At 41.3% G+C, this 23,605-nt stretch overlaps 2 protein-coding genes and 1 long non-coding RNA gene across 3 annotated transcripts; 2 read left to right on the top strand and 1 right to left on the bottom strand.

The window, feature by feature from the left end:
• The first annotated feature begins 43 nt into the window (after positions 1-43).
• On the top strand, positions 44-3,178 carry LOC121810349 (pentatricopeptide repeat-containing protein At5g42310, chloroplastic-like). The gene is made up of 5 exons (XM_042211143.1): positions 44-1,732; positions 1,859-2,011; positions 2,093-2,164; positions 2,689-2,873; positions 2,976-3,178. Exons 1-4 carry the CDS (start codon positions 59-61, stop codon positions 2,797-2,799), a joined length of 2,010 nt encoding a protein of 669 aa, XP_042067077.1. The 5' UTR covers positions 44-58; the 3' UTR covers positions 2,800-2,873; positions 2,976-3,178.
• Positions 3,166-7,155, bottom strand: LOC121810358 (carboxypeptidase T-like). Its single transcript, XM_042211153.1, has 11 exons — positions 6,703-7,155; positions 6,254-6,311; positions 6,035-6,145; positions 5,694-5,831; positions 5,397-5,466; positions 5,253-5,308; positions 4,896-5,021; positions 4,468-4,607; positions 3,955-4,027; positions 3,799-3,873; positions 3,166-3,663 (listed from the first exon to the last, which is right to left on the bottom strand). The coding sequence occupies exons 1-11, from the start codon at positions 6,864-6,866 to the stop codon at positions 3,352-3,354; spliced, it is 1,323 nt and encodes a 440-aa protein (XP_042067087.1). The 5' UTR covers positions 6,867-7,155; the 3' UTR covers positions 3,166-3,351.
• Positions 7,156-17,128: 9,973 nt separating this feature from the next.
• Positions 17,129-22,113, top strand: LOC121810368. The gene is made up of 2 exons (XR_006052445.1): positions 17,129-19,598; positions 19,700-22,113. It is a non-coding gene; the product is annotated as an uncharacterized LOC121810368 (long non-coding RNA).
• Positions 22,114-23,605: the final 1,492 nt, after the last annotated feature.

The following is a 23,605-nucleotide window of genomic DNA, read 5'->3' on the forward strand; positions in this document are numbered from 1 at the left end:
GTGAAGAGAAGAAACCGATTAACTGTAAGTTGCTGAGCAACCTCAACAAGATAACCCAATGAACACTCTCCTCCTCCCTCCCCCGCCCTTCCACCTCCGCCTCCCTCCCTTCCACTTCCTCCCCCCTCCCCCCCTCCTACGCCACCGCCACCTCTTCCACGCCGCCTCTCAGCAGCTCACCCCAATCTCCCCCGACGACCACGACCTCTACGACGCCGCTCTCCTCCCAAACCCTCACTACGACTTCGCCCCTCTCCTTACCTTCCTCTCCAACCACCCCGACCCCCCCACCCCTCTCCACCTCGTCGAGTCCTACGCCGCCGTCCCCGCCCCTCTCTGGCACTTCCTCATCAAAAACCTCTCCTCCTCCCCCTCCAATTTCCCCACCGCTTACGCTTTAGTGAGCTGGCTCCAGCGCCACAATCTCTGCTTCAGCTACGAGCTTCTGTATTCCATCTTAATCAACGCGCTCTGCCGGAGCGAGAAGCTCTACGAGGCCTTCCTCCTCTCCCAGCGCCGGAGCTTGACGCCCTTGACCTACAACGCGCTGATCGGCGCGTGCGCGAGGAACGGCGACCTCGAGAAAGCCCTAAATTTGTTGGAGAGGATGCGGCGAGACGGGTACCAATCTGATTATGTTAATTACAGTCTGGTTATTCAATCTCTGATGAGGAATAACATTGTGGATGTGTCGATTTTGGAGAAGTTGTATGGTGAAATGGATGCTGATAGGATTGAATTGGATGGGCAGTTGTTGAATGATGTAGCTACGGCTTTTGCCAAGGCTGGGGATGTGGATAGGGCGTTGTATTTTTTGGGGGTGATGCAGGGGACCGGGCTGAGCCCGAATACGAGCACGTTGGTGGCCGTGGTGAGTGAGTTGGGGGGTTTGGGGCGGGTGGAGGAGGCGGAGGCGGTTTTCGAGGAGTTGAAGGAGGGTGGATTGAGGCCGAGGACGAGGGCTTATAATGCTCTCTTGCGAGGCTATGTGAAGGTGGGGGCTTTGAGGGACGCGGAGTGTGTGGTGTCGGAGATGGAGAGGTGTCAGGTTTCGCCAGATGAGCACACATATAGCTTGCTCATCGATGCTTATGGGAATGCAGGGAGGTGGGAGAGTGCTAGGATCGTGTTGAAGGAGATGGAGGCGAATGGTGTGAAGCCGAATTCTTATGTGTTTAGTCGGATCTTGGCTAGTTATAGGGATCGAGGGGAGTGGCAGAGGTCGTTTCAGGTTCTCAAGGAGATGAGCAATTGTGGGGTGAGTCCTGATAGACAGTTCTATAACGTGATGATCGATACGTTTGGGAAGTATAACTGCCTCGAGCATATGATGGCGGGTTTTGGCAAGATGAAGGAGGAGGGTATTGAGCCAGATACAGTAACATGGAATACGCTTATAGATTGCCACTGTAAGCAAGGGCATCATGGTAAAGCGGAGGAGCTGTTTGAGGAGATGCAGGAAACTGGGTGTTCGCCTTGTACAACTACGTATAATATCATGATTAATTCGTTTGGGGCGCAAGAGAGGTGGGATGATGTGAATGGCTTGTTGGGAAGGATGCAGAGTCTAGGACTGTTGCCTAATGCTATCACCTATACCACCCTCGTTGATATTTATGGACAATCGGGGCGATTTGATGATGCTATTGAGCGTTTGGAGGCGATGAAATCGGCTGGATTGAAACCTTCCTCCACAATGTACAATGCCCTCATCAATGCCTATGCACAGAAGGTATATCATATCCTAAACTTCCAAACCTATGTTATCATTGAGTAGAAATCACATGTCAACTTAGTATTTGTATGAGATTAGAAATTACATATGTCAAGGCTAAGAAGCATGTGTACATGCTTTTAGGGATTATCGGAGCAAGCTGTGAATGCATTTAGGGTCATGAGAAGCGACGGTTTGAAACCTAGCATCTTGGCTCTAAACTCGTTGATTAATGCGTTTGGGGAGGACAGGAGAGATGCCGAAGCATTTTCTGTGTTGCAGTACATGAAAGATAATGTGAGTGGAAACTATATTCGTACTTGGTGCAGTGGGCTTGATATTGCTGAGCTAAGTCGCATGTATTATTTGTGTGTGCAGAACTTGAAACCCGACGTTGTTACATACACCACGCTCATGAAAGCATTAGTTCGTGTGGATAAGTATGAAAAGGTAACCTCGCTGTTACTTTTTAATACTCCCTCCGTCCCATGCTACTTGCACTTTTGCTTTTCGGCTCGTCACAAACTCCTTACACTATTTATAGTTTAAGTTAGAATTAATGCATTTAATTAATATGTTAGATTAAGTTAAGAGCTCCTTTATTAAGTGATGTCTCATTACACTTAAAATTCTAATTTAATCACACTAAAAAATCAATCCCAAATTTACGGCCTAAAATGAAAAGTGCGAGTAGCATGAGACGGAGGGAGTACTAATTTTACTGTCACTACACAGCAAATGTTTGACTGCAGTTAATCATAATCTATCACAACAAACATATGTGCAGAAGATATATCTCTTTATCTGCATAAATTTTGGGAGAAGATTAATCCCACATTTGACATTTGAGCAGGATACTACACAAGTTGTATAATGTGGTCAATGTCATCCTTCTCAAAAAAAAAAGGAAGACAGAAAGAAAATAGAAGAAGATCATAGATTGTATACCATACTTATTAAAGTTGTGGTTTCAGGTTCCTGCAGTTTTTGAGGAAATGCTTCTCTCTGGATGTACTCCTGACCGAAAAGCTAGAGCAATGTTAAGATCAGCTCTAAGATACATGAAGTCATCTCTTAAGGTGTAGTTGATTTGTTCATCACACGGAGAAGTAAAGCCTTGGAGTCTATATTCACTCTTCATTTCACCAGATAATTTGAGGTAACCACCCTGCTTCGATTACAACATCTGTGAGTTCTCGACTCCCGACTGTTTGTTCAAGTTGTGGTATGTGCTCAATAGGTTCACTCCTATTTCGTGCAGGTCGGTTCACTTTTGGTTGATGCTTGAGAGCAAATGACTCCCTGTGCTGTGAAGCTGCCATTTTGCCTGTTGTACGATTTTTGGAATTGGTGATGAATGTAAATAATTACTTCATGCATATTGCATTCAATTGTGGCACAGTATATGAAATGTATATGCTATATCTTTACTCAATATATATAGCTGATGCTTCAGTGTGACAAGGAGAAGTATTGACTAATTTCTTGAAAAAAATTACCTTACAAAACACATGGGAATCCTCAGCAAGATTACATATCACTAGGCAATTATAATATACATGTGGACAAACAATCACTGCTTCTCCATCCACAGCAAAAAATTGGGAAAAATAATAAGGATTTTAAAACTAATTTAATTAGAGTGAGATGGCAGAAACGAGCGGGCGAGTGCTCTTGGAAATTCTAGAGCAGAACATGAAGAGCAGGAGGACAGAAGATAGCAAGAACAATCTGAAATATGTCCTTATCTCCCGCAGTCCTAGCTCAAGAACCTCCATCTTCTTCCCATATCTACTTTTCCTGTGCATTAGATATCCGTTAAGATAATCATCTATTGATACCCAATGGTCGAAACTGGACGCTACTGCCTTAGATTGTAATCCATCCATCTGCTGCACACCCATGGTGAACATGTGGAAGAATACAGCTGACCAGTTGTTGAGAACTCTCTGTCATTCAAAACAAACACCATATTGAGTTACGTAAATCGATTCATTTGTGAGCATAGTTTTATGAAAAGAAGATTAGTGAAAAATGCCATCATGTATGGGAGATTTCATTGAGTGGACTAATCATTGACATACGTTGAAGGAGATGATGTCTATAGGATTGAACATTTTGAAGCAGTCTTTTTGGGGGGCTTTGAGATCTCCAAATATCTGCAAATTATGCATGTGAGGATTTTAGGTTCCAAACAAAGCATAAGACCAGTTCCACTTAACAATAAGGCACGGACGAACCTCAAAAGTAAAAGCCATGGGCACCCTTGCAACATCATACATGTAGTCAGTAGCTGTGCCATGGGCAAGATACCTATGAATAGATTCACATTAAGCATAAGAGTTCTAAATGCTATAAGAGGCCTCAGCTTCAGCAAATGACAGCTTATGACTGCAAGAATTAAGGAGTAACTACAGAGAAGTTGATGCCAGCGAAGAGACATACAAAACAAAAATGTTTATGACAGAAGTTGACAGGGGAATAAGAAGCTTGCTTCCAATTGCTGACATCTTACTTGACTTATACATCATTCAGATTCAGTAATAGCCATATGATGGTTTGAAGCTTCTTCTATATATAGAGCATAAACTCCCCCCCCAACAAAAAAAATTAAAACATTCCATCAATCTGTTGAAAGAATAGAAGATGAAATAAAGTTGTTCTGTAAAGGCATGGTTAATTTAAGATAATAAATAACAAAGCTTCAGAACATATCACATTGAAATAGAAAAATTGTATAAGTAGTAACTAACCCAACAGATGCTCCACCAGAGCCTATTAAGCAACTATCTTTGAGGTGAATGTGGTTCAACGCTTCAAGCATTGATTTCATTATCTGTGAAGGTACCCCATCTGGCGTCGTATTTTTGTGATCATATGGCATAAACAAAGCCTAAATTGATAGCAATAGAAAATACCCATTAAGAAAGATTTGGAGTTAGCTTTAAAGTTGGAAACATTCATATGAATGCATAAACATATTAAAACTGCTAAGCAGATAATGGCTTTAATGAAACCTTTGACAGAAATATACACAAGTCAGACGCTACATGTAATATTTATTTAGCCGAACATAAACTCAATGACGGTTTTAAAATGTGCTGAGTTTCACATATTCTGAAGCTAGAAATTTAGTGAGTTCATTAAAAATGGCAGTAGAAGATCAATGCATCAAATTTACCTCCATCCCAGAGTGCACATTAACCCAAATGTGTGGTTCGAATGAAACAGACAGTTTTCGCATAAGTTGTGTCTCAGGCTCACTAAAAGGACCCGTCCCAGAATTCTCTTCATATGGATCATAGTCCTGAGACAAAGAGCAAGACGTCTTAGCACATAATGGCATGCACTGCACAATACCCAAACATCACTACAGTAGCATTTTATGTACTAGTGTACTTTGGTAAAACCACTCCATTTCTTTAACAAATCTATGAAAGAGAGAATGGAAAACATTTTTGGAAAACAGGATAAGCATCACAGAGTTGAGCTCCAAACTAATCATAATTATCTCATGATAGAGTGCATGAATGAATACCTTCTCCTTTTTGCCCCAATCTACACCCCAATTACGGTTGAGATCAACTCCTCTTCCTGCAATCATACCCAAATGGTCAGCATTTTTCACTTTATTAGAACCAATCTTGAAATTTATGAAACCTAGCAAAAGATAAAGCATCACCATTTCTTCTTTCACAAAGCTCTCCATCTTCAACAAGTTTGCGGCCATTCAAATTTTCCATTGGAACAACCTATCAGAAAGAAACTCAATAAATATTAGCTCCTTTAAGTTAAAACAACTATCTTGCAAACTGAACATTTCATATCACTATTATATCATCATACATTTAAACCATTAAGTATTCTAATGAATTGACATTTAAACCCATTTACTGTGTAAACATGCAAAACACAAAATAACTAAGCATTCCCCAATGCTGAAGCCAATTAAGCATGCCACAATATGCAAAGAAATTACCTTTATGACAAGCCTACTAAGTGTCCTGTTAAAAGTAGAACGGTTGATGTTGGGTAAAAACTCCTCTTCGCTCAGGATGGAGAGAAACCGCAATGCTAGCTCAGTCGTGATAAGCTCCCTACCATGCTGTCCAAAAGTCTGGAAGACAAGGAATCATCTGTCAAAACAGCAGCAATAACAAACCTGAGAACTTTGGCATGCTATCCAAATTGCTAGAATGTCAAAGTACATCATAACCTAACAGGGTTTGGAACCTTCCTCTTGCTCCACAGAACCAAAGAAATAAAGAATAGAAAAACATTGGGAATGAAGATGATTGATATAAAGGGAAGAATACTTACAAGCAGAATCCTGAGCTTTGCTTTGTCATCATTGTCTTTCCTATCACGGTCATAAGTAACAACAGTGATCTCTGCCTTATATCCCTTATTCGTACCAGACAGTGTCTCAATCTGTTTCAAGTAGCAAATTGTTAACAGATAAACACATACTTTTAGGTCCAGAGTACTCATCACAATCGAAATATAGTACAAGTATAAAATAAGGAACATGATACCCACCGAGAGTTTATCTGGGTGGCGATGAACCAATGATTCGACTTCCTCCAGTAGAGCTCCACTGCAAAGAATGAAAAGTGTACCCCTTATTACGATGCATAATTTATGTTTACACTCTCGGCCTCTCAATTAATAACTTAAGTCTCGATATCGATATCTATGCTATTCAAGGCAATTCATATTCCCATTAATACATCATAACATCATATAATCATTAACTGTACAAAAATGAATACTAGTTACAAAAAGTTCAAGCAAGGCAAACCGAATCCAGGCTAATCAACGGTCAAAGCAACATTAGTTGAACAAAAACTTTTATTCTTTTCTACGATTAATCCTAACTCGCGCATTGCCACACAAATCACAAAAGTAAAACTAAGAAAAACGCATTACAGCTATAGATCCAATTACAGAACTAAACTCATTTGAAATAATAAACCGCAGCAAAATACCTAGTATGGTAAAGATCGTGATTGATGGGGGTGATATCGGCATCCTTTGTGGCACTGCCTCTAGATTTACCATGAGCGGAGGGAAATCGATCGGTCAACACCACCACTAAACTCGCCAAAATCAGGATATTGGGGAGGTGTTTCAGGCTACGGCGAATTCCCATTTATAACCGGCGATCTAAAACGACGAGAATGCAGAAATCCTGCTTGAATTTCATATCATCATTCCGGTAAAAAAAATGTGTACGCAGCTGTGAGTCGTCGCCGGATTAGAGGAGGACGGCTCGCCGTCGATTGGATTTTTAACGGCTGTGATTCAGCGATAGCGCTTTGAGAAATTCCTTTTTTTTACTTTAGATAGTGTTTAACGGTTTGGGGAATGAATATGTTCGAATCGGTCGGTTGTAAGTTTGCAGAAGAGATTGATGATTGGCTCTGGTCGGACTTGACTACGCGGCTTCATTTTTCTCTTTTAAATTCTCCCGATTAAGGCTAAAAAAGTGAGATTTCTTATAAATAAAAATGACTATTAAATTAGGATTAATATCAATATATCATAGCTCAAATTGTACGATCCAAGTTACTATATAAAAAAATTGTTATGATTGAAAATGTCGTTCCACAACGCTGTCATTATACCGTCCCTTAAAACACTATTTGCGGGCCCCACTGTACTTTTTTACTTCATCCCTTAATTAAGGGACGGAACCTGCAACCCTCCGTTCCTTAACCGTCCCTTAAATTACTATTCATTCAATTTCATTTTTTTATTTTTTTCCAACAAATTCAATTAATAAAAAACACACTTCATTAAAAATAAAATACCATTACAACATAAAAAAATACAACTTAAAATTTAAAAAAATTAAAAAAACACACAATTAAAATCCTAAAAAAATAAACGTGGCATAATTTAAAATACAATTTCATAGAAAATAAAAAACTACTCCGCCGGCGAATCATCCCCCGAAGGCGGTGGAGGTGTACTAAAGCCGGTAGGAGGCGGAAGGCCAAGTTGTGCAGCCATAAGAGCATCTTCAGTGGGCGGATGTCCCACTAGGACATCCACTAGGACTTCCCAAAAACACCTCCTGCCACGTCACTAGGACTTCCCATCCCACTGCCACGTCACTAGGACATCACAATCCGCCCTTCCCATCGCCTTTCCCACTTGGACTTCCCGCAATAAAAAAAATCACAAATTCACAAATAAAGCAATTTACGTTTACGGAAATAAAATTTCAACACGAATACGAACGGGAAAAATTAACAACTTCATTTAAAAAAAACATACATGATTTGAAAAAAATACATAGTAATAAAACAAAAAAAAGTACTAACATCAACGTCAACCCTTCCGCGTCCAAACCTCTTCGATTATATCATTCTGAAGTCGAACATGGGCATCTGTTTGCCGCATGTCGGCAAATGCACGCATCCGCTCGACCTCTCCATGAGGTACCCCCATATTCACATTCGCGGTGGCCACGCCGTGACTTGGACCTGCACCCGTATCATCTTCATTGGTCCACTGAGTCAGTTCCGCAGCTTCATTTTCGACAATCATGTTGTGCATTATGATACATGCGTACATGACATCGCCGATGTTGGGAATATACCACTGCCGTGCAGGACCCTTGACTACCGCCCATCGACTCTGGAGCACACCAAATGCCCGCTCCACATCCTTGCGCGCTGCTTCCTGACGGCTCGCAAAGTATGACTTCTTTTGTCCGAGCGGATGCTTGATTGTCTTCACAAAGACGGGCCAGTTTGGGTATATCCCATCCGCCAAATAGTATCCCATATTGTGCTGGTTGCCGTTGGCGACGAAACTGATGGCGGGACCAACGTCATTGCACTGAGCATTGAACAGGGGCGACGACTGGAGAACGTTGATGTCTTTGTTCGACCCGGCGACTCCAAAATAAGCATGCCATATCCACAGCCGGTAGTCAGCTACATCTTCAAGGATCATCGTGGGATGCTTGGCTTTGAAGCCAGTAGTGTACATCCCCTTCCAGGCGGCGGGGCAGTTCTTCCACTCCCAATGCATACAATCTATGCTGCCCAACATCCCAGGGAACCCGTGCACCGACCCATGCATATCTATCAGACTCTGGAAGTCTTCGGGGCTCGGACTCCGAAGATACCGCTCACCGAATATCGCTCTCACGCCCGCCAAAAATTCTGCAGACACTCGACGGCTGTCGACTCGCAAATGTGGAGGTACTCGTCGAACATGTCGGCCGCGCCTCCGTACGCCAGTTGTCTGAATGCGACAGTGCACTTCTGTAAGGGCGTGAGTCCGGGTTTGCCAGCTGCATCCCTCCCTGATCCTAAAATACATGTATCTTCTCTCTAAAGCACCCACGATATGCATAAACAGCGGACGATGCATCCTAAAACGTCGCCGGAATAAGGCATCCCCAAAACGCGGCTGCGGAGCGAAGTAGTCCTGGTACAACCGAATATGTGCAGCAATGTAGTCACGGGGTATTATAGTTCGACGACGGATCGGCCGATGTACCGCCGCCTGCTGCCGCCGCTGCTCCCTCTGGTGTAGCAGCCTATCTATCGCACCTTCCACAGCGACCTCCAATTCATCCTCGCTATCACTGTCACTAGCCATTGTATATATACTTGAAAATAGAGATGTAGAGAGAGAAACTTGTTAACACAACTGGTGCGAATGAAATGAAGTTCAACGAGCCGTATATATAGAGTTTAAAAAAATGAATATACCGGACGTCCGACCCACGCCACAATAGCGGACGTCCGCCCGCCCGTCGCCGCAACGTCCGAGGACATCCGACGTCCTTACGGGACATCCGTATCCGAATTGAAACGCCACAATGGCGGACGTCCCGGTCGCCCGTCACGGATGTCCGACCGGACGTCCGCTTTGGAGATGCTCTAAAGACAATTCAGTTCCACCAGACTTGGTACTGGGCGGGCGTAAAGGGGGAAGTGTCCGCCATTATGGCGGTCATGTACATGGCCTCCCCCAAGCCCGAGCCCGAGCCAGACTAGCTTGATTCGCCTCGGCCCTTCCTCGCTCTAGCCGCCTTCGCCGCCTTGGTCCCTTGCGGCCGACGGTGCCCATTGGAGGATCCCCCGGCCGTGCCCTCAACCTCCTGCGAGGCACCCTCTTGTGCGCCGCTGCCCTCACCGGCGTCACCAGACGAGTATTGGCCACTCGGCGTGTGCTTCGTGCGCTTGGAGGTTGAGCCCGAGCTGGAGCGGACACTGCCGGCCCACCTTTCCTCGTCCTTGACGATCTGCCAAACATCAACAAATTTGAATTGTTTGGCGGTGTCGTCGTGGTAGACGCACAAAGCCGACCTCAGAATGTCGGCGCCCATGGATCCGCTTTGGTACTGAGCCGATTCGTTCGCGTAGATGCCGTAGAATCTTTTGACATCTCTATCGACTCGGTCAAAGTGAGCGCGGAGCATCTTATATGTGCGGCGGCGGGAGCCCTTCGGCTTAATCTGGTGGTAGGCCTCAGAGACCTTTTCCTAGAAATACTTCCGGCTTTGTTGATTCCCGACGATGGGATCGTATGAAACACGGATCCAGACGTTGTACACCGCCAACGTTTCTTCCCTGCTGTACGGATGCCGGCCTAGATACTTATCCTCTTCTTCCTCCTCCTCCTCCTCGCCTCCGCCTCTGCCCTGGAGCTTCCACAGCCTCGGCCTCCTCCCCCGCCTCGGCCTCCTCCCGGAGTGGGTTCAACAGAATAATCCTCCCGAATCTGGGATAATCCATGCGAATACCGCGGGGCAGAGGGACGGGTGTATGCATCACGTCAAAATGGGGTGGTTGGTACCCCCCGGGAGTCGACGAACCCTGGGTGCCCGGCGTCGACGAACCGGAACCACCCACTGTGTTGTATATGCTCCCCCAGCCGCCGAGCGCGTTGAGATCCCACGAGCCGAAGCCGCCACCGCCGGTGTTTCCATCGCCGGACATTTTGTGATGAGATGTTAGATGAAAATTGGAGAGGAAATGGAGATGATTTTGGGAGATAAGATGTGTAGTTGTGTGTGAAATGAGGATGAATTAGGTGTATTTATAGAGTAAAAAAATAAATAATAAATAAATAACGGCTAATTAATTACCGTTTACAATTTTAATTTATTTAAAAAAATTCCAATTTTAAAAAATGATTTATTGCGTCAGCGTGACGATGCCCACTCGCGGGGCGGCGAGTGGGCGTCACGCATGTCACCTCGGCGCGTGGCGAGATGGCCTGTCACTCGTCATGCCGGCACGGGACACGGGACGAAACGGGACGCCGCAACGCGTTGCGGGTGCCCTTAAGTTCCCATGTCCCATTATAGATGAAAAACAAAAAAAATTAGGATACGTCATACGACAGTATAAAAATACTGCAAATATTGGATTATTTTGTACTTATTAAGTATTAACCCTTATCATTAGCAACGGATGTTTTTAGAGCTAATATAAAGATTTTAAGAATATGTCGATTTGGATAAAAAGAATTTAGAATAAATATATGATATATATTGAATTTGAACTCTAGAAAATGATGTACTTTATGAATTATTTGTTTATAAAAGAATAAAATTTTTGCATTTTCTACTTGTACTTATTAATTTTTAATCTAGATTTTGATGTTTGAACTTTTATGATATCCTCCTAACGAATAAGTTAATAAAATTAAAATTATCTAAATTACACATGGTATAATATTTCCTTCGTTTTTTATTAATGGATGTATTTCTTTTTTTTCACGAATATTACAAAAATAGATGCTTAATGGTAAAATAAAGTAAAAGAAAATAAAAGATAAAAATTATCTTTTTTGCCAAAAATATAAATGACTTTATTATGTTGGAATGTTCCAACGAGAAATATGACTTTACTAACTAGGAATAAAGAGAGTACCATTTATCTAGCGAGACAATTGAGCGTATCCTTAAATTATAACAACATTGTTTTAGAGCATCCACATCCGTGCTCTTGCCAACGAGCACGGATGTGGGCCCGGACCCACTTTTACTCCTTGCTCTTAGGCAAGAGCACAACACCCACATCCGTGCTCTTCCGCAAGGAAATGCTCAAGAGTCTCACCATTCTATTATTCAATTTAAATAAAAACATTTCTACAATATTAAAATGCATTAAAAATAACCGAAATAATATTACAAATTACAAAAAATTAAAAATTACATAATTAAAATCCTAAAAATTAAAATTTTCTTCATTAAAGTCTTAAAAATTAAAAATTACATAATTTAAATCCTAAAAATAAAAAATTACATAATTAAATTCATAAAATTAAAAAAACCCACTACTCGTAGCCGAATTTCGCTCAAATGGATGATGAATGTGTGTATTTATAGATGATTTTGGGATTAAATTTTTTTAAACAAAAAAATGGTAATAAAATCTGTATATTTTTGGGAATCTATTTTTTTAATATTATTTTTGGTATTATTTTCATTTTTTTTTTAAAAATGCCAACGATCAATAGAAACGCGCCACGTCGTCCTGCTCGCTGGCACGGACGTGCTCTTAGCTAAGAGCAGCGCCGTGCCAGTGGCAAGAGCGCAGCGGCGAACAGCGGTGTGATCTCCGCTGTGGATACTCTTAGAGCATGCGTAACGCAAGGGGCCGAGCCGCATCTCGCGAGTCCCGGCCCGTCCCGAGCGTTGCACGGAGGAGAGTCACGGCCCAGGCCGCTCCCGGGGCCGCGTTCCCGGCCTGGCTAGCGTCCCGCGTCCCGGCCCGGGACGGCGTTGCACGGTGACGGGCCGCAAGGCGCGAGTCCCGGCCCAGCGTTGCACGGTGACGGGCCGGGCCGCAAATCCATTTTTTTTAATTCGATGTCTATAAATACGAGCCTTTGCTGTGCATAAATCTTACGTGCATTCAATTTCAATCATACGTTACATTTCAATCCTCTATTAACTCGAACAATTATACCCTTTGTGTCGGTGTAAATGGATTGGTTCAACATCGATCAACGTGAGATGGAGGAGTTCGTTAACTCGAACAATTGGTACATACCGGCGTTGCCACCATCGCAGCCGACGCCTAGTCCGGGAGTCGGTAGCAACGTCGACGGAACATCGCCGGTCACCCCGAAGAGTTCGAGGTCAGTGAGATGGAGCCCGCTCAAGAGCGGGGCAAGGGGAAGGTGGGCGAGGAGGATGGGCCCGCAATAGACAATGTGGCTTGCGAGGAACTACATCGACATCGCCGAGGATCCTATCATCGGCAACCAGCAAACCAGCAAGGTTTTTTGGGAGCGGATTGCTGAGAAGTATAACGCTGGCGAAGGATGCGTTCTTCGCTGACGGGAAGAAGGCCTTCAAGTACATCGACGTTTGGACGCTCGTCGCGAAGAGCCCGAAGTACACCAGCGGTGCCGAGCCGGCGGCAACTGGGGCGGCGAAGAAAACCAAAGTTTCCGCCTCCGGAAACTACTCTTCGAGCGAAGGAGGTCCGGGGATCGACCTCAACGTGACGGACGACGACGTCTTCGGCTCCTCTCCTAGCATTCAGAGCCGTCCGATGGGAACAAAGGCGGCCAAGAGGAAAGCAAAGGGGAAGGCAACTGCGAGCAACTCCGCTATGGTGCCACCACCGACCAATCCGTCTCTGGATAAGATGTCCGACACTTTGTCGGAGATGAATATTACATGGCGGATGAGCCAGCTGACGGAGTTGACAGCGAGGGATACATCGAAGATGTCGGACGAGGAGCTCGAGTTGCACCGTGAGATGATCGCCTACCTTCGCGCCCAAATGAAGAAGTAGTAGTCGTGGCCCGGGTTTCTTGTATTTTAAATTTGCTTCGTCTAATAATGTAATGTTAATTTCGAATGAACAATGCATTTTCCCGGTTTCAATTGTTCAACGAGTTGCGTTTTCGAGTTAAATAGGTTGGAGTTGTGAATAATGTCATTTATTAGTTGCGGCCCGAGTTGCGGCCTGCAGGGTTATAGCAGTTGGGGCCTAGGCCGCAACTGTAGAGGAATGATGACGTGGAGGGGACTTGGGGCCGGAAATGGGGACGGGGTTAGTGATGCCCTTAGCTATCAAAATTAAGTAGACTTATGTGGCTTGCATCTTCGAACGCATATGAGGACGTTTTTGTGGAAACCATACTAGCACACAGACACGTGGACCTCACTTGGACTTGTCGACTTCATCCCAATCCCAAATATGCGAATCTTTAAACCTGCCAACCTGCGTCAGGACATGCAGGCCAGTACCGATACCTGAACTCATACACTTATGTCAACCACTTATGCATTTTTGCAAGCATATGCATTCATGAATTTTTGCACATCTATTACATTATACTATTAAAGACGTTGTCGATTTAAAAAAAAAAAAAAATTGTACTGTGCCACAAACTTTGGCACAAATATGAAAATTAATTTAAGAATAGTTTAATATTATTACAATAGGGTAGTGATAAAATGCAAACTCATATATTGTACAAATTCTAAACATTTAGACACAGTATCAACACAATGTCAACACAGTGTAAAATTTCAAGATTTGTATATCAACATAATGTCAACACAACATCAACCGTTGACATTGTGTTGACATTTTTTGTTGCTATCATTTTATCATCTCTTGATATTCTCTAACAGTCCAGAACATAGTTTTAAGTTTGTACAATATTTAAGGTTTGTATTTGATCACATTCCTATTAGAATATATATATATATATATATATATATATATATATATATATATATATATATATAGATATATATGTGCATTATAATGATAACTCCAATTTGTGTGATAACCCTATAACTAAATCTCCTCCATACATTTTAAAAATATGTGGTCTGGATTTGACGGAGCGCATTCGCCTCAGTTTTATGAATCCGAGGACACATCCAGAACTCACACGCCGGGTGGTAGCTCCCCAGTCAGACGTGCCAACAATGGCATTGATGAGCTTGTCGAGACACGAACGCAAGCCTTAATCCCGTGAGCCATCTCACCCAAGAGTTCGAGGAGAGAAGCCGTGCTTTCAGTGATGCAGTTGCGGAGGTCGAGTCAGACCAGGCACCTGCACACACGATAGAGGAATTCCGGAGGCTGAGAGACAGGTTCGAAGCGTGGAAGAAGGACTACAAGGCGCGGTTGAAGGAAGCAAAGGTGAAAGTGTACAAGCTGGGGAGAATCGAAGCGGAGAAACACAGAATGAAATGGTAGGGCAGGAGAAGTAAGAGATGAAGCATCCATGAATCTGTATATATCCAATTTTGTTGTTGCACTGTAAGTCTAAATCTCTCTCTTCCATTCATGTATAGTATTAGCAATTTAATTGATGCTTACTTTCTCATTTTTCCTATGATCAGCATATGTTGAAATAATGGAATAGCACTAAACATTGATGCACTGAAATACATATTAACTCAGAGTATCATTCTATCCGGCAAAACTATCATTTTATCAACTCAGAGTATCATTCTATCCGACAAAACTATCATTTTATCATTATATTCTGACATCAATTGAACAGGGAAATGACATATTTACCCTCTGCGCCTTTTTTATGAAGTAAATCTATGTTTGAATCTCAGCCACAAGATTAGAAAATATGTGTGGTCCAGATTTGGTTATAGGGTTATCACATAAATTGGGGGTTATCATATGATCACAACTATATATATATATATATATATATATATATATATAAAGTTTATAAAATATTTAATGTTTTAGTAGTTTCATCATCTACACATGGTCATCAATGGCATACGAGGGATAGTCGCAAATTAGGTCAACAAGTGAATGGTTTTTTTAGTGACCATGCTTTGAATTAAGACTGATAATTTTTGGCACGACACGATAATCTGATATAAATCCGCACGAAATTAATGGGTTTGGGTAATCTTATTAGTTTCGTGCCCCATCGGGTCAACCCGTTAAGAAGACGAAAATATCGTGTCGTGTTCGTGTCGAATTCGGATTACCCGTTAAGAAATAATATTATAATATTATTAACTTTTACTCCCTCTGTCTCACTTTAGGAGTCCCGATTGAAATATTCCATAAATGATAATAGGTGTCACATTCCACTCACCTTTTTCCACTCACATTTTATTATAAAACTAGTACTCCCTCCGTCCGCGAATAGGAGACCTGTTTTTCCATTTTAGTCCATCTGCGAATAGGAGTCCCGGTTCACTTTTACCATAAATGGTAATAGGGTTCTACATTCCACTAACTCATCCCGCTCACATTTCATTTAAAACTAATATACACAAGTAGGACTCATATTCCACTAACTTTTTCCCACTCACTTTTCTTAATATTTCTTAAAACCCGTGCCGCTAAGGAATAAAACTCCTAATGACAGATGGAGGCAGATGGACGAAATATATAACAATAGGACCCACATTCCAATATCTTTTTCCACCAACTTTCCTTTACATTTTTTAAAGCTCACGCCGAACTCAAATGGAATTCCTAAAGTGAGACGGATGGAGTAGTATTTTAAAAATGATATATTTTTTTGTTTGATTTTGTTGCTATTAATTTATTGATGTTATTGTTCATTGGATCAGATTGTGTAGTCAAATTTTAGATTTTTAATTAGACTCTTAATAATCAGATTCAAGGTTTTGTAATTTTTGTTAATTAAGGGCAGTTGTTGTCAGGTCGTGTTGTTATAGTGTCTTATCATGTACGTTTTCTTATCGTGTCGAATTGACCCAAGGTGGTTTGTGTCGGGTTCGTGCCATGTTCGGATTTGAGGGTAGTAAGTCGGGTTTGTGTTCAGCTTTGGTGTTCTCTTAACAGGTCGTGTTCGTGTTTGTCCTTATTGGGTCGTGTCGCTAACATGTTGACCCGATAACGACCAAACACGCATGATTTGCCACCCCTACTTTGAACATGTATAGAGTTATTATTATTATTATTATTATTATTATTATTTTCTTCAAATACATATTGATACCAAAATTTTAGTTTTACTATATTTACAATTATGGGTGCTGTGTTAAGAGGCATTTTTTATTCTTAGTCAAGTAATTTAAAAATTATAATTTTATTTTAAAAATCGTGTGACAATTGATTGTTTTATTTATAATCTTACAAATATTCCAGTTTGGAGCTATTACTTAAATAATAGTAATAAAAATAATGAAATCTTAAAATTGAATTGTGATTTATAAATCAATTTGGAGCTAATTTTATGCTAAGACTACGTGGTAAAAGGCCTAGTCTAACTCGGCCCATTTCGGCTTATCTCACACGTGATACGCATATACTTTGCCAGTTGTACAACATTGACGCGTTCTTTCTCTCTCCGCGTTTCTTACCATCCACGTAAGCCCAATCCAACCCACACACGGAATTTATATAGTTAAATTATTTAATTACTTTCTCTTAACCGACATTGTTTGATCGGATCAATCTTGACCGTCCATCGACCCCAAGTCTCTCTATAAATAACACGACTTCTCTCATTCCCAAAACCAGCCCTAATCCGATTTAATCCTTGTTATGCCGTTCTCCGTCTTCTGTTTTCGTGTTTGCTCGAGTTAATTGTTGGTTTGTCGTCTAATTTGCGTTGATTCTTGCAACTTTGGTGATCTGGTTGTGTATTCCATCGGATTTCTACTAACCTTCCTAACGAGTTCGAGCGATAATAGACGTTCTAGCGGACGCTTCAATGATGTTTGTGATTTTCTGTAGATTCTTCAGCTGATTTGATCTATTCGGTTGTTTGCAATGGTTGAAGATCAAAAGCGGTTATCGTTTCAAGTTTTGATGGTCTATTTAGGTTATGATATATTCATCCGTGAATAGTTCCTGGGCTTACTTTCGTCGTTTGTATCTGTAGGGGGGAAATCCTCTGGGTAGCTCGAGCTCGTGAGCTATCGGTTCTGATGGTTATTGGCAGTTTTTGGAAGCGCTTATGGTTTGATGAGTTTACTTATTATGTCGCCTACTTTAGAAAAACGTTTTAGCAGATCAGATGTGCATCTTCGAGACTTTGTTCATGACTTTTGTCGGCATGTTACTTTTCGTGATTTTTGTCCGTTAATGTCCATGCTAAAGGCGCTGTTTCCTTGACTTGGTGTCTCCATAACCTTAAATTGCAGATTGGAATTGTTGAGGAGGGTTGCAGATGGCTAGATTTAGTGACTGGGGACTGCTTAAGCGTGCGATTTCTTTCTGTTTTATTTGGGCGGTATCTCCCCCTGTTTTTGTGTGCTGTCCTCATGCCCATTAACTAACGGTGCCTTGGTTTTACCACCAAATATATTCAAACATTTACTAGTTCATGTCGCCATTCGTAAATATTTTCAGTTCTGTATTTCTCAGTCTTATTAGTTCTCTAGGTGTGTGATGCACTATTCTTCCTCTCTCCGTCTCTTCATTTTTCAGTGTCGTTTGAAATATATGCTCTCACCAATTTGTCATATTTCATTCATTTTGGTTTGATTCCATAGGTTGACCATCCCTGATTCATATAGCGTTTATATCCTAGGCATTTTTAGAAGCTTCACACCAGATAAGTATCTTACAATTTAAGTTTTGGCTTATTAATTCCCTTTTTCTTTCATTTGGGTTCATTACTGTTTAGCAACTTCAGATCTGTCTAACTGATATCTGCTCAGGCTGCAGCTATTTTGGTCTGTTTATGTAGGGCTGCTATGGGAGTGGAGTAGTGGTTTCATGTCTATTATATTTTTCTCCTTGTTTCCCCTGCATATATTTGTCCCTCTTTTTTCAGAGGTTCGACTTTTAGGTGGTTCTAGGTCTTGACAACGGAGAGATCCGGTTAGACAAGCTTATCCCTTTTTACTTGCCCTCATAAATCTTACATCAAATCATTTTTTGGCATAGCTAATGTTGAGAAATTAACAATTCTGTGATTTTTCATCCATCAAATCTAGCTTGCAGAGTCCTATGTGGATCCCTGATTATACTGTTAAATCAGGTATATATTTGTATTAGTTAGTGTTAGTATTAATATATCCTGTTGTGCTCTGTTGGGAATTTTCCAGTGCTAGTGCATGTGTGCTGACTGTTTTGGGAGTGAAAACATCTACATGAAGGTTTGACAAGAAATATGGTTGTTTTTTAGTGTTATACTTCCATCATTACTATTAGTTCCATTTCATTTTGACAAGAAATATGGTTGTTTTTCAGTGTTATACTTCCATCATTACTATTAGTTTCATTTCATTTTTCGGTTGATGTCCCGTTATTTGATTAGCAGCTTTCAGCGAGTCATATGGTACCTTTTGTGGGTTTGTAATGTAGATATGGAGATGTTTTCTCGCACCTTGTGACAGGGAATATTAGGAATAATCAATGGTTCCATCCGAGTTGATGGATCTTATGGTGCGGCTATCTTGATCCTGTTATTGGAAAAGCCATCAACTTTTAGATGCCGGCATTGATATAGTTTTTATCGAGTGGCCTGTAGCAGAGGGAGTATAGTGTTTATTCTACATCATTTACCTTATACCTAGATTATCCTCTTGCTTATCCTTATCCTTATCAATTTCCAGAGATCTTGGTGAGGTTCTTGATCAGTTTCCATCATAAGGCTTTTCTGGTTTGATGCTTGGATCCCTTTGCTCAGTTTCATCAACTTCAATTTCTATGTGGATATGGATATTGTTTTTTTTGACTCACACTGTGACAGGAGAAACTAAGAGTAAATTATGATTCTGCTGTTTGATCTTGTGGTTCCGCTGTCTCCGTTCTGGCATTGATGCATCATGTTTATGGAGGATAGTAGAGGGAGTAGTATATTACTTTACACCATTTTTCTTTCACGTAGAACTTCCCCTTACTGTTATGCTCTTTAATATCCAGACATCTTGGGGTGGCTCTCTATCAGTTTCCATAAGATGGCAGTTCTGGTATCATGCTTGGTTCCCTTTGGTCTGTTTGTTTCTTCCACTTTACTTTGTACGTCAATGTGGTTGTAGATATGGTTGCTTCTTTCTTCTTCCTGTGACAGGTGATGTTGAGTTATGGTGCAATCCAAGTAGGATCGTAAGATATCTGATGCTGGCATCTCTGTAATGTTTTGGAGGCTGACAGAGGGATCATAATATTTTATCTTTTCCATTTTTCTTCTATTTAGACTTTCTTATTGCTTATTGTTATGCCCTTCATTTTCCAGATCTTATCTTTTGATGGGTCTTAATTCGTTTTCACTGGAAGTCCGTTCTGTTCTGGTTTGGTAATTGGTTTCCTCTGCTTCATCTCGTCCGCTTTTATTTTTTCATATTGTGCTGTGGATATGGTTTTCTGCTTCACGCCTGTGACCGGTGATATAAAGAACAAAAAGTGAGAAGATAATGGGCTGAGAAATTTAGTAGAGTAAGATATTGCTTGCTTCAAAAAGTTTGTGGGATAAGCCAAAATGAGATTTTTCTGGACAATTAAAAGAAACCCTTTTAAAGAAAAAAAGTAAGTTATGATTAATCTTATGTCGAGCTGTTCTTCTGGAGTAATGTGGCTGTATTTTTCTTATGTTCTGGTTCTACTAGCCTTCTTTTTTTTGCATCTGCATTTCTACATTCCAAATCACCTATATTTCTAGGACTGATGCTAATTATGTGCTACAGCTTTTCATTTGTCTGTTACTGGCCTAATTTTTTTTTGCTGTGTTTACTTTTTGATCCTCTATTTTCAGAGGATTGGCATCCATGAACAATGTCGGTTACAATGGATAGATCTGGTTCGACAGGCTTGCCCCTTCCCATTTAATGACAAATTTCATGTGAGAATCTACCCTTTTGTTTGACCCCCTGTGAAGGCAGGAAGTCCAAACTTTCTCAGTCGTGCATCTAACCAAAGCAAGGTTCAACATTGGGTCTTGTCATTATGCTCAGTTACGGTGTTCAAGTCTGAATGTAGACATTTTCAGCAGTGGTTTTGAAGTTATGTGGACTATGGGTACATGGCTACTACATTCGGTAATTTTGCGTAGGTATCTAAGTTTAATGTGGATTATGGCGTAGGTATCTAAGTTTGATGTGGATTATGGCGGAGCAATGATTTCTAGGGACATGTGATACAGTTGATAATGCAAAATTATCACTACTAATAGCAGCTTTTCTTCATTCATGAACATAGTTTTGATTTGCAGCTGTGAGTGAGTGGCATCAATGGCTCCCTTTTCTGGAATGTTTGGTGAGCTTGATCTCTCTTCTTTGCCTTCTCCTGTTTGCTTTAAAAGCTAACATGATGGTTTTCCTCTCCTTGTGATCCCTATGCTCGCAATGTGTGTGAGATCAATGTGCTACTAGTGAAAGATTGGTTGTGTCTGCTAGTGAAAGGATTGGCTGTGTTCACTTTATTAGGTCGTCTTTTTGTTCACTTGGAGGTCGTCAGGAGTCTTCATACATCTGTTCAAGGTTATCGTTTCAATATTTCCGTACATTTCCATGGAACATCCTTACATTTGTTGTGGTTGTTTGCTCTGGCTCCCACCATATCTAACAGTGCTTGGAGGCCTTTGATTGGTGTCTGCAATGAATGCTCAACTGGACTCTGTGACAGAGGGAGTGATGTAGCTGTTATGCTCCATTTTGTCTTCTACATTGTTTTTATGCTTATCTATGGCTATGCTCCTTAATTTCCAGAGGTTTGGTCATTGGGCGGATCTCTATCAGGTTCTGGACTTTTGTGGCTACCAGAAAGTTGTGGCTAGTTCATGGACTGCATCATATTTAGGTATTCTGTGTCCTGGGTATCCAACTTGAGTCTTTCTCCTATGGGTTCTTCAGTTTTATCTGCAGTGATCTTTTCTCTTGAGTATGTTGTGATTATTACCTTAGCTGCCATGGTTTCTCTGGTCTGCTTTTGCACGTACACCAAGTGAAACTTTTGGCTCGTGAATCAGACTTGATGCTATGATAGAGAGGCCGGAGTGGTGTAGGACATTGTTTGATCAGATGCTTCTATTCTTTTTTGCTGCTCAAATTGATTTGATTAGGACATTGTTTGATCAGAAACTTCTGTTGGTCCAAGCATGACAGTTCGTGGTCATTTTATTTCTTGTCCTTATTTATCCTTGTTACTGTGGACCTACTTTTACTGGTTTGAAGGTTCTCAACTCAGAATCATGCCTAGGCTGACTTCTAGTAGGCTTTTCAACATTGTAACACACCTATTGCTTGCTAATTTCTGTCTTGAAGCACTATGTATAGTAGAAAAAAAATGCTTAGGCCGACTTCTGGTAGGTCTTTCAACATTGTAATACATCTTTTGCTTGCTAGTTGCTATCTTGAAGCACTATGTATAGCGGAAATAAAATGTTTATGCTGACTTCTAGTAGGTCTTGCAACATTGTAATACATCTTTTGCTTGCTGATTGCTATCTTGAAGCACTATAGTGGAAATAAAATGCTGTTTGTTTTGATATCTTCAGGTCATTTCTTAACTGTTTCATTGCATGCTTGTTCATGTTACTTTGCAAGCATGTCATGAACTATGCAACAGAACTTTAAGAAGATTAATAAGGATTATATTTTTATTCATGATAATATAAAATGTACATATATTCCTTTCCATCGACCTGTAATCCTTTTGGTAATCGTGGTTTTTTTTACGAGTTTTGCAGTATTGCCCATTTTGTATCGTGTTCTAAATGTGCCTTTTAAGGTCGAGCATTTGCTATGTTGTGATCCCTCTCATGTGGTAATCTGCGAGTAATGAAGAATGCTGTACCTTGCAATCTTTCTTTTTCTTGTTAGGTGTTTACTTCTATTGGTTGGTTGTATGTGCAGCTTGCATTTGTTGACAACTTGTTTCGAGTTTTTCATTTGCTTTTGCTTATGCTTATTAATAATTATTCTTGGAGCATGTTTTCCCAAGCCTTTATTTTCATATGTTGGGTTGGTAGTTACTTATATATTCATAATCCTAGAATATTGTACATTTGTGGAAATTGGGTTGTTGCTTCTGCATCTACTTGAAAATTATCTTATTTTTGAAATCAAATCGTAGTCAGGGTAGATTGACAATGGCTAATCCTATATAAAAGAATTAAGCTTGTTAGGCCGTGTCATCCTTAAATGAAATCCTAAAATCAGTCCTAATTCCTATGTGTTGCGATTTATTATTGTTTGCATACTTTGCCATGCCATCACTCTTGTATTTGATGCTTCTAGATACTTGCTTGCTTGTTGCATTGTATGTGTAGTAGGTAGAGTCGTGTAACTCTGCCTGTGATGGGGTTTGCCCCCTGTGCAGCCGGTCCCAAGCCCGGAAAAAAGAGGAGGGGCGGCATTGATGAGTTTTCCAGTTGCATAAAATATTACTGCTTTCATTGTTAGAAATATTAAAATACCCCTTTTGCCAATGTTGTATCGTAGTAAGTAAATCATTTTTGACATATGTTCTTTTGGAAAACACATGTAGTACACTTTAACAGGCTTAACAGAATTTGACAGTCAGTTGTGGATCTAGGGGTGGGAGGGGTAGGTCGATCTCTTGGACCACCCGGAGGGAGTAAATATCCTTGCAATATGCCGGAAAATGCTTAGACTTATGATCCGCTGGAAAATTCATGCCCTCTTCCAGATCTATAGATTTAGTAGATGAAAAAGCAGCTGCAGGCATTATTTAGAAGAAACAGAATGACGCTCAATATATTGGGTTTTGTTTAGAGGAAAGCAGAACGGCAATCATTGGAAAGATATGGGGAATTTAGAGCACCCGCAACGTTGTGTCGTTGTGGTGCCTAGGCCGTTCCGGAGGAACGGTTCCGCGGCGGCACGCGTTGCAGCCGCCGTGTCGCCAAACCGTGCCCATGCCGTGCCGGGTGTCGTTGCCGCGGCCTGCGGCACGACACGTTCCGCCACGCGCCGAGGCGACGTGGCGGCCTCCCATTCGACACGTGACGCCCACTCGC

The sequence above is a fragment of the Salvia splendens genome, chromosome 1 (genome assembly GCF_004379255.2).
Source record: "Salvia splendens isolate huo1 chromosome 1, SspV2, whole genome shotgun sequence".
Lineage (NCBI taxonomy): Eukaryota > Viridiplantae > Streptophyta > Magnoliopsida > Lamiales > Lamiaceae > Salvia > Salvia splendens.

Excerpts from the sequence above, each read along its gene's own strand:
- LOC121810349 (XM_042211143.1), top strand. The coding sequence starts at position 59 with ATGAACACTCTCCTCCTCCCTCCCCCGCCCTTCCACCTCCGCCTCCCT. Across the intron at positions 1,733-1,858 it reads TCAATGCCTATGCACAGAAG|GGATTATCGGAGCAAGCTGT; the intron begins GTATATCATATC and ends ACATGCTTTTAG. Across the intron at positions 2,165-2,688 it reads GTGTGGATAAGTATGAAAAG|GTTCCTGCAGTTTTTGAGGA; the intron begins GTAACCTCGCTG and ends TTGTGGTTTCAG.
- LOC121810358 (XM_042211153.1), bottom strand. The coding sequence starts at position 6,866 with ATGGGAATTCGCCGTAGCCTGAAACACCTCCCCAATATCCTGATTTTG. Across the intron at positions 6,312-6,702 it reads CACGATCTTTACCATACTAG|TGGAGCTCTACTGGAGGAAG; the intron begins GTATTTTGCTGC and ends CATTCTTTGCAG. Across the intron at positions 5,309-5,396 it reads GCTTTGTGAAAGAAGAAATG|GAAGAGGAGTTGATCTCAAC; the intron begins GTGATGCTTTAT and ends GTATGATTGCAG.